Genomic DNA, 15,941 nt, shown 5'->3' with positions numbered 1-15,941 from the left:
GAGTAGATTTTGCCGCCGTTTGTCAAGCCCCGCTCATGAGTAACTCTACAAATCTTTGTAGTATACAGGCATAAGAACGGCCATACTGGGTCAGACCAACGGTATATCCAACCCAGTATCCTGTCTGCTGACAGTGGCCAATACCAGATGCCCCAGAGGGAAGGAACACAACAGGCAATCCTCATGTGATCCCTCCCCGTCACCCACCTCCAGAGAAACAGAGGCTAGGGACACCATTCTTACCCATTCTGGCTAATAGCCATTGATGGACCTAACCTCCATGAATCTATTTAGCTCTTTTTTGAATCCTGTTAAAGTCCTAGCCTTCACCACATCCTTTGGCAAGGAGTTCCACAGGTTGATTGTGCGCTGAGTGAAGAAAAACTTCCTTTTGTTTTTTTTAATCCTGCTGCCTATTAATTTCATTTGGTGACCTCTAGTTCTTATAGCATGAGAATAAGTAAACAACTTTTCCTTATTCACTTCTTCCACTACAGTCATGATTTTATAGTTCTCTATCATATCCCCTCTTAGTCTCCTCTTTTCTAAGCTGAAAAGTTCAAGTTTTTTAATCTCTCTTCATATGGAACCCATTCCAAAAGGCAATTAAACATTTCTAAAAACAAAAAGTTTCAAATTCATTTCCAATAATTTACCAATGAATATCAATTAAAGTGATATTAAAATGATATTTTTAGGAAAATACCCTAAAGATAGCCACTTACTGTATGAACAAAAAAAGTCTTAAAATTCTTGGCTTCTGGTCGCAGCTCTAGTGACCATGGAATTTCTCCTTTCAGAACTTTGTTGACAGGATCCACATAATAGAGATGGGGCCCTTCAGTGAGCAATAACTGGCGCCGACGAGCAAACAATCCCTAACAAAGACAACAGTAGCAGCAACACAACGTATCAAGTCAAAGGAACTGAGTATTATTAGTAGCTCTATTCTCTCAGAGCTGTGAGTGTTTCTCTCATTTCTCTCTGCCTACACCCCTTTTAAAGCATGTACTGAAGTCAGAGTGATGTCAGTGGGGTTTAGCACTTATTGATATGCTTTCCTGAATCAGAGAAAGGAACGAGAGCTTTCATTATTCTATTGATCTCACCAGTAATCTGTCAAATGCCTGTATGTGGACTGGCAGGCAGCACACTCGTGATGCAATGTATGCATTTTGTGCTCACTGATAAAATCAATATTTTTTATTAGACACAAATAAGGCAATGTGGGATTCTGATTCTCTCAGGGCGTTGTTATTGAAGCAGAATTAATATAAGTTGGCTAATTTCAGAGTTGGTCTTCTGGTAAGTTTCTGAAGTTATTACAATTTCAAAAAGTTAGAACATAAGAATGGCCACACAGAGTCAGATTCGTTGTCATATTAGCCAAATAGTCTGTCTTGGTCAGTGCAGCTGGAAGCTTAAGGACACTTGGAGCATAGGGTTGAACCCCTGACAGTTATTGATGGACCTATCTTCCACAAAGTTATCTAATTCTCACTTGTATGCAGCCCTCAAGTGACATATGTGGCTCAGCGGCCCCCAACCAAAAAAGGATTCCACCTCTGACCTAGAGAGAGAAAAAATGTCTCTAAATCCTGTAAAAGTTAATAAAATTATTTTTTTAAACTTACTTTAAAACGATTACACTAAACCATCCTCACTAACTTTCCACTCTTCCTCTGTTCCCATTCTTGTCCGCTTTCCACTTTCTCTTCCCCTACATCATATGTAACTTGCACTGTATGTAATTTGGGCAGGGACTTGAGAAGCTCACATAGCATGGTATAAACAATTTCTGCTTCTTGACTACATTTCTGTACATATCTTAATGCATTTCCGCTGCAGTGTCAATATAACCAGCATTTTAAATAGTTAATCTCCTCTATCAAAGCTCCAAGAGAATTTAAAAAATTAAACAGCTGGTAATATCTCTGTATAGAAAAAAAATGTTCCTGCAGGATCATAGAGTGACACCACCACATCACTCCGCATCCCGCCACCTCTCTGCCCTCAGCTGCCCTACCTCCTCCCTCCCTTCCCAGTGCTCCAGCAGAGTGGGAGCCATGTGGCCTAACCCTCCCTGGAGCTCTGGGGGGGGCCAAACGCTGCAAACAGTTAGGTCTCCTCCCCTTCCCAGGGGAGCGGGAGCTGCGAGACCTCCCTGGTGCTCTGGGGGGTGGGAACCACAAGACTGTCCCTCCTTCCAGGGGGGCCAGGGAGATGTGCGGCCTGTGCTCCCTCCTCCCACTCCAGGGAAGGGAGCTGTGAAACGTGTGGCCTCCCTTCTCCCTGGTGCTCCAGGAGGGCAGAAGCTGCAAGCCATGCAGTCTCTCTTTTACCCAGTCCCGGGGGGAGGAGGGGGGGGAAGGGGTCAGGAGCTGTGCAGCCACCCACCCAGGGCTTTGGTGAGGCAGGAGCAGCAAGCTATCCACCCTCCCCTCTCTGCAGCACCCCAGCCCCCTTAAACACACTCTCAGATGAGACCGCACAGCACCCCAGCCTGCTCACTCATATCCCCCCCAAGCTGAGACCCTGCATCTCCAGCCCCCTTACTCACCACCCTGCCCCCTCCCCCTTCGCCAGACACCTACCCCCAGCCTGCTCCTGCACGTTCCCCATCTCTTGTACCTCTCCCCCCCCCCACCAGACACCTACCCCCTGAGAGAGGGGGAGCTGGTGAGCATAGCAAGCAGGGGGCACAGCCCCTGAATAGACACTGTAACAGAGCAACATCTATTTCAGAGATTTTTAGCTCCCTGTATAGAAGCAAGTAATCACAACAATGGACTTCCGAAGAGAAAATGCACAGAGACATGTAAATAGATAATGACTGAGGTGAAGACACTTTGCATTTATAGGCAGTTCATGACAATTCACTGGAGTCAGTTAACTGGAGTCAGTTAAGTGACAACAACCTTATATTTAAAATACTTAAATTGATTTTAATGCTACCTTAAAGTAGCCCTAAGTCAGATGTAGGAGACAGGGAAGGAAAGTGGAGTTGCACTTAGGATGAGAGTTTGTTTCATTCTAGTTCAAAAGGATTAAAAGCTAGATTTAGGACAATAGCAGCCTCTATTCTAGCTTCAGACCTTAGCAATCCAACACTGCACACAGCAAACATCCATATCAAGAACTGAAAACTGAGCATAATTCTGAACTAATCAAATTCGTAGAGGAAGACAGAAGACATCTCCATGCACAGTTGATTACAAATCGGACTGCAGCTTTTGTCCCACCAAGAGGGTACAATAAAATTTAAAATAGAAGAAAGGACATTCAATTATTGAAAAGCTGTTTGCGATGACATGTTAGGACATCTTATAAAGGAACAGTACATTTGGGACAGAACTAAAATGCCTATGTGCAGGGCTCGCCAGCCGTGCAGTTCGGCGCACTGCGCATGCGCAGACCACGCTGCACATGCGCTGACCGTGCTGTGCGGCTGTGCCGGCTTGTAATCTACTCGCCATGGGCAAGTAGATTACAGTAATTGTTGAGAACTGCCTATGTGAATTTGAGAACTCCAAATAGAGGTTCCTTAGCAATGCTAGAGATGCAACTGTGCAAGATGATGACATTTTACATTTTGCTGGGATAATGAGACTTACCTTTCTTTTATCTACTGGACCCATTTTTAGTATTAAGTTGTTTTCTACAAACTGGTGCCTAACAAGAAAAAGAAAATAATTACTGTCATTACAGAAGCACTCCTCCCCCAAAAACTGGACCCATTTTTAGTATTAAGTTGTTTTCTACAAACTGGTGCCTAACAAGAAAAAGAAAATAATTACTGTCATTACAGAAGCACTCCTCCCCCAAAAACATCGCCACCACTAATCTAGTTGTTTTTTCTTTCAAATTTATCTGAGACATTTTTAAAGATTCAATGCCTTGAAATCTTTAAAAAAGTTCCATATCTCTCTAAAGGTTTTCCCTCTGTTCCACAAGCCAAACTCATAACTTTAAATATTAGATCAATTCCAACCTCTTCTTCCCTACCCCAAAATGATTTGCTAAACATCAGTAGGTTATAATTTATTTCCTACTATGAGAAGACTGACTGACTGCCCCTGTTATTGATGGTACAATCTGAAGACAGCAGGGCTGGGGATGTGTAACTGAGCTTAATCTGTCTTAAAGAGAAGGTTACCTATTTCATAACTGGTGTTCTTCCAGATGTGTTGCTTATGTCTATTCTAGATCAGGTATATGTGCTCACCACATGCACTGGTGCTGGAAGTTTTTTCTTCCCCAGTACCCAGCGGGGAGCAGCTCTGGGGACCACTGCAGTGGAGCCTGCATAGCACAGTATAAGGGGGGGCACACTCCCCCACTCTCAGTTCCTTTTTGCTGGAAACTCCAACAGTGGGGGAAGGAGAGCAGATCATGGAACGGACATGAGCAAACAAACCCAGTTATGGAACAGGTTATTCTTACTTTGAGTGATAGCTCATGTACATTCCACATTAAGTGACTCCAAGCAGTACCTATGGAGACTGGTAGTTCATGGCCGCACTGATTTCAGCATTTGTCTGCCAAATCCACAGTGTGATCTCTGGCTTGCTGAGTGATGGCATATTGAAATGTAAACGTGTAGACCAAGGACATATTGTAGGTCTACAGATGTCCTGTAAAGGAACGTGCACCAGGAAGGCTGCTGAGGATGCCTGAGCCCTGGCTGAGTGGGCCTGAATGATCTGTGGCAGAGGGACCTGTGGAAGTCCATATGAACAAAGTGATCCAGCAGGAAAGCTGCTGAAAGGAAACTGGAAGGCTGTTCCTTCCATCAATTCAGCGACTAGAGCTGCACAGACCTGCAGAAGGGCTTAGTACGTTCCAGATAAAAAGCCAACACCCTCCAAATATCCAGAGTACAAAGACACTTCTCTTCCATCATCTTGTGAAGCTTGGGACAGAACACAGGCAGGAATACGTCTTGGTTCACGTGGAAGAAGAAACAACCTTTGGCAGGAAGGCCAGGTGGGGCCACAGCTGGACCTTGTCCTTGGGTATGGAGACTCCAAAGTCAGAGCCCTTATCTCCCTGACATGCCTTGCCAAAGTCACTGCAACCAGGGACGCTTCTTTCCAGGACAAATAGGAAAGGGAGCGGGATCTGCATGAGCTGGGAGAGGACCAGCTAGATAGTCACTTGAGGCCCTGCAGGAATCTCACCATGTCATGGGAGAACACTGTCTATCCCTGAAGCAGGTTATGAAAAGCAAATATGAATTTTGCTGGAGAAATGTGCCAGGCCCGGGGTCCCAAGCTACAGCAAGTAATCTAGAACGGACTGCGCTGAGCATGCTTAGGAGAGATACCCCACTCTGATGCCCAGTGGAAGAACCTCATTCACTCTACCTTTTAGGTCAGCCTCACGGTCAGCTTTTGCCTTCCAACAAGCCCTGCTGGACTTCTTATAAGAAGGCACATTCCACATCAACAGGTGCAGGGATGCAGGAGCTGACTGTGGTCCTGGGACAACAGGTTCAGATGGCTAGGAAAGGGTTATGGGGAGTATGGGATTCTGTTAATGAGTGCGCTGAATCAGTGCTGGCAAGGTCACACTGGGGCGATCATGTTCATTCAAGCCTTGTTCTGTTGATCTGAATTAGGACCCGGCTAAGAGGGATCAGTGGGAATGTATACAGCAGACCTTCAAACCACGACAGAAGGCAGTCTTTGGAGAGAGAACCTCTGCTCAGTCCCCCCTGGGAGCAAAACTGGTGGCACTTTCTGTTTTATCTAATGGTGTCCAGATCCACGAGGGGGAACCCCCATCTCTGGAAGACCACACAGGCCACTTCTCACCGTGAGTGGTCGCTCCATCTAGAAGTCCCTGCTGAGGTAATCTGCCAGGACGTCTATTCCTGGGAGGTGACTGACCTCCTGACAGGTTTTGTGACTTATGCAGAAATCCCAGAGAAGGAGTGTCTCCTGGCAGAGAGCAGATGAGTGTTCCCTTCCCGGCCTGTTGAAGTAGATCCTTGAGACCATGTCGTCTGTGACGACTCGTACCACCTTGCCTGACATACGCAGCAGGAAGACCTTGTAGGCCAGAAGAACTGCTCTGAGTTCCTTAACATTTATATGCAACCCCACATCCACCAGGGCCCACAGACAATCTCTGGGTCCAGAGATCGCTGAGGTACATACTCCTGCAAAGATCTGAGGCATCGGAAACTATTTTGAGACACCGAGCAGGAGTGTTGAACTAGATTTCCTCCACAACATTCTCTGGAACAGTTCACCACTGCAGGGTGGTAAGTACTTCCGGGGGGGTAGTGACAACTTTGCCTAAGTGGTCCCGGGACTGGTAGTAAGCTGATGCCAGCCTCTGCTGGAGCAGCTGTATGAAGAGTCTGTCATGACGGACTACAAATGCATATGCCACCACATGACCCAACAGACACAGGCAGACCCTGGGTGCAGTCGGGAGAAACTTAGACACCTGTTTTGAGGCTTGCCAGGGCTTGGAATTTGCCTAGGGGCAGGAATGCTCTTGCCTGAGTCAAGCTGAGCACTACTCTAATGAAGTCTATCCTCTGAATTGGTACGAACTACTTGTCAGTGACTAGCAGACCCAAGGACCAGCAGGTGTCTAGGAGGACCACTATGTCGTGTTGGACCTGGACCTTGGAACTGACCTTGATCAACTAGTTTGAGATACTGATAAATCTCGATGCCCCTATGTCTGAAGTAGACTGCCATGCACTTGGTAAACATCCTTGGTGCCACAGCCAGGTCAAAGGGGAGGACTGAAAAACTGGTAGTGTGAAGGCCCCACTGTAAATCTAAGAAAACATCTGTGACCCAGAAAGATTGCAATGTTAAATTTTGTCCCCTTCAGATCAAGGAAGGCATACCAGTCTCCCAGATCCAGAGTGGGAATGATGGGGATAAGGAGATCATGTAGAACTTAACCATGTGGTATCTGTTGAGGTATCTCAGGTCTAGGATAGGCCAAGCCCTCCCTTGGTCTTCAGAATTAGAAAATATCAGAACAAGGGCTTCTAGTCCTGATACTGGAGCAGAACTTCTTTCATTGCCTCCAATCACAACAGTTCCTGAACCTCCTGTGCAAGTAGACTCTCATGATGGGGATCACTGAAAAGGGATGGGGAGTGGAGTAGGCATGGTAGGAATTGGAGGACAGAATCCTGAGAAACAGTATGTAGGACCCAGTGGGCCAGCATTATGGCAGTTCTTCATGGGAGGAAGTGGGTAAGATGGATGCCAAACTGGGGGCGGGGAGGGAGGGAAGATACTGGATCCACAGAGAAGTCCAGTATATTGCCCTTGGGTGCACCCTCAAAATGATTTCTTAGATTATTGTGTGGGGCAGATAGAAATAACTTGGCACAGGCTTGTAGCTCCTGTTCTCTTTGGCAGGGGGCTCCTGGCTGGTCAGGCAGGGGTGAGAATGTAAAACGCCAGGGTTTTACGGGTAATGCAGGAGTTTTTAAGAACATGTAGTTTCATCCCTGTCTGTTCTGCAAACAGGGCACTGCCATCAAACAGAAGGTCTCTCATAGACTGTTGAGCTTCCGCCGACAAACTAGAGGAGTAGCCAGAAATCTCCATGCAGACAGCTGAGTCCACCACATCTGAAGCTGCCTAGAAGGCAGCTCTTGTTGCCACCATGCCGTCTTCCAGGAGAGTCCCAATCTCCTTCCAAGAACCAACTCCTTGAACTCTGCCATGGCTCACCACACATTAAAAATCATAGCGGCCCAAGAGGATTGGCCACCCATAACTGCAGGCTGGAGGAGAAATACATTTTACAGCCAAACAAATTCAGTCTCGGAGTTTTTATTCTTTGACCTTGCCCCTGCCTCTACCACTAAAGAGTTCTGGGCTGGGTGAGTGTAAAGATACTTGTGGCTTTTAGCCAGGACAAAGCATTTCCTCTCAACCCTTTTGGAAATGGGTGGCAGAGATGAGGGTATCTGCCACAGGACATTAGTGATTTTTATAACACACTCATGGAAGGGCAAGGCCATGCCAAAGGGTGCTGTGGAGCTAAGCACATCGAACAGTGCATCTGGTTGTTACTCGAACACCTCAGCATGGAGCCCCAAACTGGAGGCAACTTGCTTCAGGAGCTCCTTGTGTGCCTTCACGTCATCATGCGGCACCAGATGCGGGGGCTTTTAATGGCCTCATCAGGAGAGAATGAGGAAGATGCCGATTCCATGAGTTCTGCCTCTTCCTTCTGCAGGACTGACTGTTGGCTTGCTGGGGCCTTTTGAGATGGGGCCAGATCTTTCTCAGGGGCTTGCACTGGCTTGGTCTTTCTGAAGCTGCTGACACCGAGTGGGCCCGCTGAGAAGGTTGAGTGAACCCTATGGGTTCTAGGAAAACCAGGACACCGTCCACTGTCCTTGCAGCCAGTCTATAGGCTGTGATGTTGTGGGTGAGGGCAGCAAAATTTGTGTTTTGGCTTGTCTTGGTGGCAAAGAGTCCTATTTGGTACCAGATCTGAGGCCTCACAATCACTGCCCAGTGACCAAGAGCAGGAGGGCCTCTTATTGCCCTCTGCCCAGTGACAAGCTACGGACCCATGAGGCTCTGTTTGAGCGGCATGAGTCTTTATCGTGGGACCTCAGGGAGCAGAGTAGGCCAGAAGATCAGTGAGAGACACCAGGCAATCAATGCCTCCTATGTGGCACTGAGGTTTGGAACAGGAATGGGACCTGAGGCAAGTCCTACAGTCCAAGGACTCTGTGACCAGGAAGATCAATAGGATGGGGCTTTCATTGCTCCTGGGTGTCACTGGAGCAGGATGGAGAGGGCTGGACTGATCTGCCTGAGTCAGCCCTCAACTCTCCGATTGAGGTGTTGAGCCACCCACAGAAAGTCTTGTCTCTTCTCCCAACTTCCCCATGCTCTTCTGGGATACCAGGGAGCGTCCAGCATGAGTCATGTAGCAAATGCACACACCTAATGTGGCATGGACATGAGCAATCACTTGAAGAACTTCTATTACTGGTGCCCATATATGAGAAGCAAACAAACCATTCTGTTTTTCAGACCCCCAAGTTGATTTTCCAGAAGTAGCAAGTATAATAAATCTCTCAATTTGTTAGCTGAGTTCATGTGACATGGAGTCAGAGGTAAAACACAACCCCACTGCCATCATATATACAGGCAGTCCCCGGGTTACGTACAAGATAGGGACTGTAGGTTTGTTCTTAAGTTGAATCTGTACGTAAGTCGGAACTGGCGTCCAGATTCAGCCGCTGCTGAAACTGACCAGCGGCTGACTACAGGAAGCCTGAGGCAGAGTTGCTCTGCCCCGGGCTTCCTGGAATCAGCCTCTGATCAGTTTCAACAGGCTGAATCTGGACGCCAGTTCCATACAGATTCAACTTAAGAACCCCAGGCGTCCCCAAGTCAGCTGCTGCTGAAACTGATCAGCAGCTGATTCCAGGAAGCCCGGGGCAGAGCAACTCTGCCTCAGGCTTCCTGTAGTCAGCGCTGGTCAGTTTCAGCAGTGGCTGACTTGGGGACGCCTGGGGCAGAGCAGCTGGGGTGCTGCTGGGTTGCTCTAGTAGCGCCGCTCCTCGGTGCTACTGGACCAACCCAGCAGCACCCAAGCTGCTCTGCCCCAGGCGTCCTGATTCAGCCGTTGCTGAAACTGACCAGCAGCGGCTGAATCAGGACGCCTGGGGCAGAGCAGCTGGGGTGCTGCCGGGTTGGTCCAGTAGCGCCCAGAGCGGTGCTGCGGGACCAACCGGCAGCGCCCCAGCTGCTCTACCACAAGTGTCCGGAGAAAAGCCTGGTCTGCTGGGAGGGGGGCGTACTAGCTGCCCCCCCTCCCCCCCCAAGCAGACCAGGGAGACGTGGGCGGCGGACCGAGACGCACCGCGGTCCCGCCACCTGGGTCCTCCGCTGCTTTGCTCCCCGTCTCCCTGGTCTGCTGGACACCAGCAGACCAGGGAGACGGGGAGCAAAGCTTCTGAGGACGCCAGCAGCGGGACAGCCGCGGCGCGTCTGGGCTGTCCGCTGCCCGCGTGCTCCCCGGCTTGGCTCCCCGTATGCTGGGGAGACCAGCAGACCAGGGAGACATGGAGCAAAGCCGCGGAGCACGCGGGCAGCGGACAGCCCAGACACGCCGCGGCTGTCTCGCTGCCGGCGTCCTCAGAGGCTTTGCTCCCCGTCTCCCTGGTCTGCTGGTCTCCAGCAGACCAGGGATACGTGGAGCAAAACCCGTTTGTAATTGCGGATCCAACATAAGTCGGATCCGCGTAACTCGGGGACTGCCTGTATACACACACACAGATATTTTTCAGATCATCACTGCACATAATTCTTAAAATAGGAATATCAAAAGCCTTTAGTCAGGAGAAGTATAATTACTAACAAAATCACTAAGTGTTCAGTTTTTAAGACTCTGCTAAAGGTGAATATGAACCAAAGCAAGACCAGATAGATGGTTTACTGTTTCGTAGATTCCTTATTATAGCACAAAAATCATAGATCAACCATTTGCAACATCTTACCACGGATTTCCACCAGCCTGTTTTGCCAGTAGTAGCCTCTTCTCATCTTCAGAAAACTGCAAGTCCAATTCAAAGGAATTATTGTCAAGATCGTGAATGTATTGTTCTATGTTGTTGCCTGATGTTTGTGGGCGATTCGTCTCCGGGGCAGACAGTGAATGGGAGGATGCTGAACCAGAAACCTGCATACAACCAAACTGGCTCAGGAGATTGTCATACTAAAGGAGGAAAGATTATTAAAACAGATTTTACTGTCACTTATTTTTTTAAACAAAAAGCAATATTCAACATTTTCATAATAAAACAGTGAAGTTCCTTTTAACTCTATAATTTTATTGCTGATTTGCTAAATCAACATGCTCTAAAATGCACAACCAAGAAATTATTTGGCTTGTAACAGGGAATATATCACTGACACAAAGTTGAATTAGAGATATCAGTAAGTTCTAAAACAAATCAGTCAGTTTATTGATTATGTACACACATGACAATGAGCCAGGTCACGTTTCAAGAGACTCCAAAAAAGAATTAAAAACAGATCAATTGGCTAATTATTTGGAAGAAGTGGAACTTAAATTTTAGGACTGTCAGCTGGGTCTTGCATTGTCTTTCCTACCTCTAATTTTTATGGTTGTGCTCGGTTTGTCACAATCTAATACAAATAATATTATTTAACTCTTCTACAAATTTTCAACCATAGATCCGAAAGCACTTTACAAAGGAGAATAAATATGAGGTAATTCAGTTCAATTTTTGTCTTCGCTTATGGAAGCATTGTTCCTGGAGACTATTCCATATCCAAACACATCTTAGGAATTTTCACTTGCCAGTTCATCTCACTAGTATTACTAGTTATTTCGTCTTATTATTCTTAAGCAGCATACTGTACATCTTAACAGATCAACTAAGAGCATCCCATAAGAGGTGTAACTGGTGTGCTCTCTTGCATACTTTGGAGTTCCAGGAGGTACAAATGTTAGAATTCACAACACTATTTAAGTACCTACATTTGAGGTTTGTTCCTTGTCAAGTTCTCTGAAGATCCATGCACTGGCTGTGAATTTTTTAAGTGACTAGAGACTTTTTTATTGGTTTTTGTCTGAAATGTCCTGTAATGTTATTTTTAATCACTACATTTTGTGTACTATATCTATCTATAGCTATAGATAAGATATATAAAAATAAATAAATAAATATAATATATGGCTCTTTGCACTCTATCCACAGCTATTTTGGCTCTTCGTCTCTAACTGGTTGGCCACCCCTGCTCTAGCATATGCACTGTTGCCACAACTACACTCAGCTGAGCCCCAAGGTAAGACAGGCATTCAGATGCCTAACCTGTCCAATTTGATAGTCACACACAGTGGGTGCCTATTGTAGTAGGAAAAGAGCTTGAGACATAAGTCTTTATATCAGAGGCCAGGTATGAGGCTGCTAACAGAATCTGACAAGAACAAGACTAATGTTGCAGAAATACACAACCCTATGAAGTGCTAGTCGCAGAGCACTCACACAAACACATGCCAGTATCAAGAGATACCAGAACATTCCGATATATAGAATGGCACAAACACATTTTCCCAAGGATAACAGGAACACACTGACTCCTCCTAAAAGATAAAGTCGGGATGACAGCACATAATAGAGTTGTTCTGATCGAACCAACATGTAGAAGGTGATGAGCCATAACCAATTCCAGCATCCCACTTAGTTGGTTAACCAGTTAAACCTTAGGTTAACCTAACATTTAACCGGTTAACTGATGAACTAGGATCTATTAACACCTTTAATGTATACTACATAGATCTACCAGTCTGTAACTACGGCTGGTTGAAAAGTGGATGGTGTTGCCCCCTAGGATCATTTTGATAATGAAAGGATGGGTTTCTGCTACACTTTAGATAGAAAATTGTAGGTTTTTCAGCAGGAACAATTTTTTCAATTTGGAAATGCTGCTATGGTGTCAAGAGGGAGCACTCTCCTCTTCATGCTGGAGCTCCCTGTTTGTTCAGCATTGCCATGATGTATTACAGTTCACTCTTGAAGAGCAGAGGCAGTGCACAGGAGAGATGTAATCCAGCCAGCAAGCCTGGGCCAGGCAGGAGAATGGGCAGATGATGTATCATGGCAACGTTTTAAAATAAAAACACTTCAGTTTTCAGCTGAATTGTTTATGGTTTTCAAGGTGAGTGGGGAAATGTAAACAAAAAGTTGACACTTTTCACAGGAAAATCTGTTTGGCGACCCCCACCCCCCATTTTTCCTCAAAATGCAACTTCAATACAAATTTTGAGACCAGCAGTATCTGCAATGTCTATTAAAGATCTCAACATGAATTGTGATCAAGAACAGTTTGAATAAAAATATTATGTTGGCAAGAATCTACTCTGTATAAAAGCCTCAAGTTGCAGTATAGCACAACTGACACTCACATTTCCATAACAATCCTCATCATCTTCAGACATAGCAGGTAAATAGGCTGTGAGCTTTGGGGGTGTCTGATGATGCAGATTCTCCCATGTAATGGTTTCAAAGAATGGATGAGCCTTAAGAGGTCCATACCCTCCCATTTCTTCACAACCTAATCTCTTTGTAGCATCCAGAACCTGAACAAGTTCAAATGAAGTTAACAATTTTTTAAAATAATGGTAACCAGTTTCACTTTCAACTTTATAACAGCATTATGGCAATCCCATCTGGGTTTTAACCTGCACATTAACATGCAAAACTCTCTATTAGTCTGTCCAGCTTTAAAAAATTGCACTAAGGTAAATATTTTCTGTAGGTTCATTTCACTCCTGCACCTAATCATCATTGATAAGACATCACTTTTTAAATCCTCACAATACAAACATTTCTTAGCATAATTCTATAGCAGGTATAAGTACTATGGTGTGTGATAGGGGTAAGTTCTTAAAATATAATGAAAATTAACTCAAATTTTACCAATATGAAACTATTTCTGTCTAATAGCTAGAGAGATGTTTTCAGATAAATAATGCATCATACAACTTTCCAAGAAATAAATTAAGGGTATGAAGAGTTTGTAAATGTGTGCAGTAAGTCTGATGTGTTCTTGTGTGTGATTATCTAGAATAATTTATTTCAGCTTGATTAATCAATGTGTTCCTTCTACACACACCTTCACAATTCAGATAAAAGTAAATTTTAAAAGCAGCTTAATAACAGATGCTATTTTCAAGAAAAATTTTCTCCATAAATGGCCAAGAACTTTAAGGTTTCTTGTTAAAGGAGGTTTGGAAGTTTATAGTAGTTTGGATACAAATGTAGGAAAACTTCATAAATTCAGCACATTATGCAGATCCTATTTACTTTATTCATCTGACAGTAATATAACTTGAATATTTACCAAAAGCTTTTCCACAAGGTCTTTTGCCTTGGGGAAGAATTTTTCTGGAAAGTCATATTCCAACTTAATTATTTTCTGAAATATAAGATATTCATTGCTGAAAGAAAGAGAATATAATATTTAGTCATCAGATGTTGCCTATGCTACTTTTACCATGGCATCACACAAGACAAACAGTACATAGAATTTTTTAAAATAACCCATTATTCTTTCAATATTGAGGGCCAGCTCCTGTGAAGCTGCTCAAAGACGACCAGAGAGAGAGCACAAGAAGCTTTCTCCCACCTTTATAGCCCTGAGCAAAGGACACACTAAATTCCTGAAGGGCAAATAGTTCCCTACTTTTTGTACCCTTTGGGGTACTAGATGCCTGAAAGAGCACGAATGCTGAAGTAAGAGAAACGGACTCAGCATAGAGGTGGGAGTGTGCGATAGCCTCCTCATGGATGTGTTAGCCACCATGGTGATATGAACTGTGGGGGAGCTCCAGGAGAATTTTGACTAGCCCCTGGGGACTCCCGGTTGTAGCAAAGGCACAGTCTCTAGCCCTAAATTATTAGATATAATGAACAATGGTTAAAATCGTAACTAGAACTTTCAGGGTATACCGTAGTTAATATCACTTTAAAACAGTGCAATTTAATAACAAAAACAAAACTATAATTTACATACAAGATAGGATCTGAAGTCTCTTACCCAGCTCTAAATGGTGGCAATCCGGCTACAAGCTGGTATATTATACATCCAAGAGCCCAGAGGTCAGAACTTTAAAGGAAGAGGGAGAAAAAAATTGCCCATACAAATTACTGTCTTCATTCAGTAAACCTATACATTTGACAGCATTACTTATTCTCAGCTTTTACCAATCAGGATACCAGGAAAACATATAGTCAATGGAAGAGACTAATTCAGCACAATTCATACACACTACATACAACATGTGGCAAGAAAAGCCAGCTAGAAAAGTAGGCTATAAAGAAAAGTTGTCTCTATATTCCAACAAAGTACAATAGATATGATAAAGGAAAAAAGTACACAACTCAAGTATACATCTGAGCTTACTTGTTCCTAAACCACTGCCAGCCCACATACATGACAGATCATCAGAAAGAACAGAAAAGCAACTACTAGTGCCTTAGGCTGCAACAATCTGGATACAGCAGTGCGTGAGCCTCAAAAACTACATCCCCTCTTCCCCCTCTTTATTTTCATTGAAGATTTTCATTTATGTCTAAAAGGCTAATGAGACTACACTACATTTGAAGCATTTTTTAGGACAACCACTATGTAGCAAGTAATAAGATGCTTGAAAAGCCACTTATTGATCACTTTACCACAACATATACTATTCACCTACTTTGGTGAACAACTTAGCATTATTTTTTCTTTTTCAGGATAGGACTTCTATCTTGCTGAAGAGACTACCAGCTCAGAGATTATCTGCTCTGTCTTTACAGGGAGCTTGTGGTTTCTAAAAGGAAATGGCTAACAATTTTCTTTTCTTTTTTTCATACTGGGTCAGACCAAAGGTCCATCTAGCCCAGTATCCTGTCTGCCGACAGTGGCCAATACCAATTCGCTAGTCAAACTCTCTAAAGCAATGAATACAGAAGGTAGCATACTTAGCTGCATATTTTAAAGCTTTGATGAACAGATCTGACATTTCCTTTAGCATATCTACTTTACTTTCTGTTGTGGTGAGGGAACAGCCAGATACCACAGCCTGAAACTGACTATGCAAGGTGTTACAGGAACCAAGCTGCAATGGGATTCCTGTTTGAAAAAGATCTTAAAGGTAAAGTTGTGAGAGACACAAAGCTCCGTGAAAACACAAGTGAACTGAAGGACTATCCCAGTGGACTAAATGAGTTCACTGCAAGAGGATCATGACTCTCTTCCCAGCTACCTACAGAAAAAGCAAAACATTCTATTGCATTTACAACAGAAGATGCTCATATTTGAGTTAACATATGTTCAAAATGGACTGAAAAAGGCTGGCAGCTATTTGGATGCAAAACTATTTCTAAAACTTTTTTGTTTATTACTATGCTTCCGGGA

At 44.5% G+C, this 15,941-nt stretch overlaps 1 protein-coding gene across 7 annotated transcripts in view; it reads right to left on the bottom strand.

The window, feature by feature from the left end:
- Window positions 1-15,941, bottom strand: part of PDPK1 (3-phosphoinositide dependent protein kinase 1) — a 152,157-nt gene that overhangs the window by 61,434 nt on the left and 74,782 nt on the right. For 5 of the 7 annotated variants that reach the window (XM_075899975.1, XM_075899974.1, XM_075899973.1 and 2 more), the window contains exons 8-13: window positions 14,580-14,648; window positions 13,884-13,980; window positions 12,946-13,119; window positions 10,511-10,728; window positions 3,615-3,672; window positions 726-878 (exon numbers count right to left, since the gene is read on the bottom strand). In XM_075899975.1, the coding sequence (XP_075756090.1) occupies window positions 726-878; window positions 3,615-3,672; window positions 10,511-10,728; window positions 12,946-13,119; window positions 13,884-13,980; window positions 14,580-14,648 (769 nt within the window). Of the gene's footprint in view, window positions 1-725; window positions 879-920; window positions 1,571-3,614; window positions 3,673-10,510; window positions 10,729-12,945; window positions 13,120-13,883; window positions 13,981-14,579; window positions 14,649-15,941 lie in introns of those variants that run through there. The other 2 variants (XM_075899972.1, XM_075899978.1) reach the window with 2 other exon arrangements.

This window comes from Pelodiscus sinensis, chromosome 16, assembly GCF_049634645.1.
Source record: "Pelodiscus sinensis isolate JC-2024 chromosome 16, ASM4963464v1, whole genome shotgun sequence".
Lineage (NCBI taxonomy): Eukaryota > Metazoa > Chordata > Testudines > Trionychidae > Pelodiscus > Pelodiscus sinensis.
Note: the sequence above shows the minus strand (reverse complement) of the source record. Positions and strands in the feature narration are given on the sequence as shown.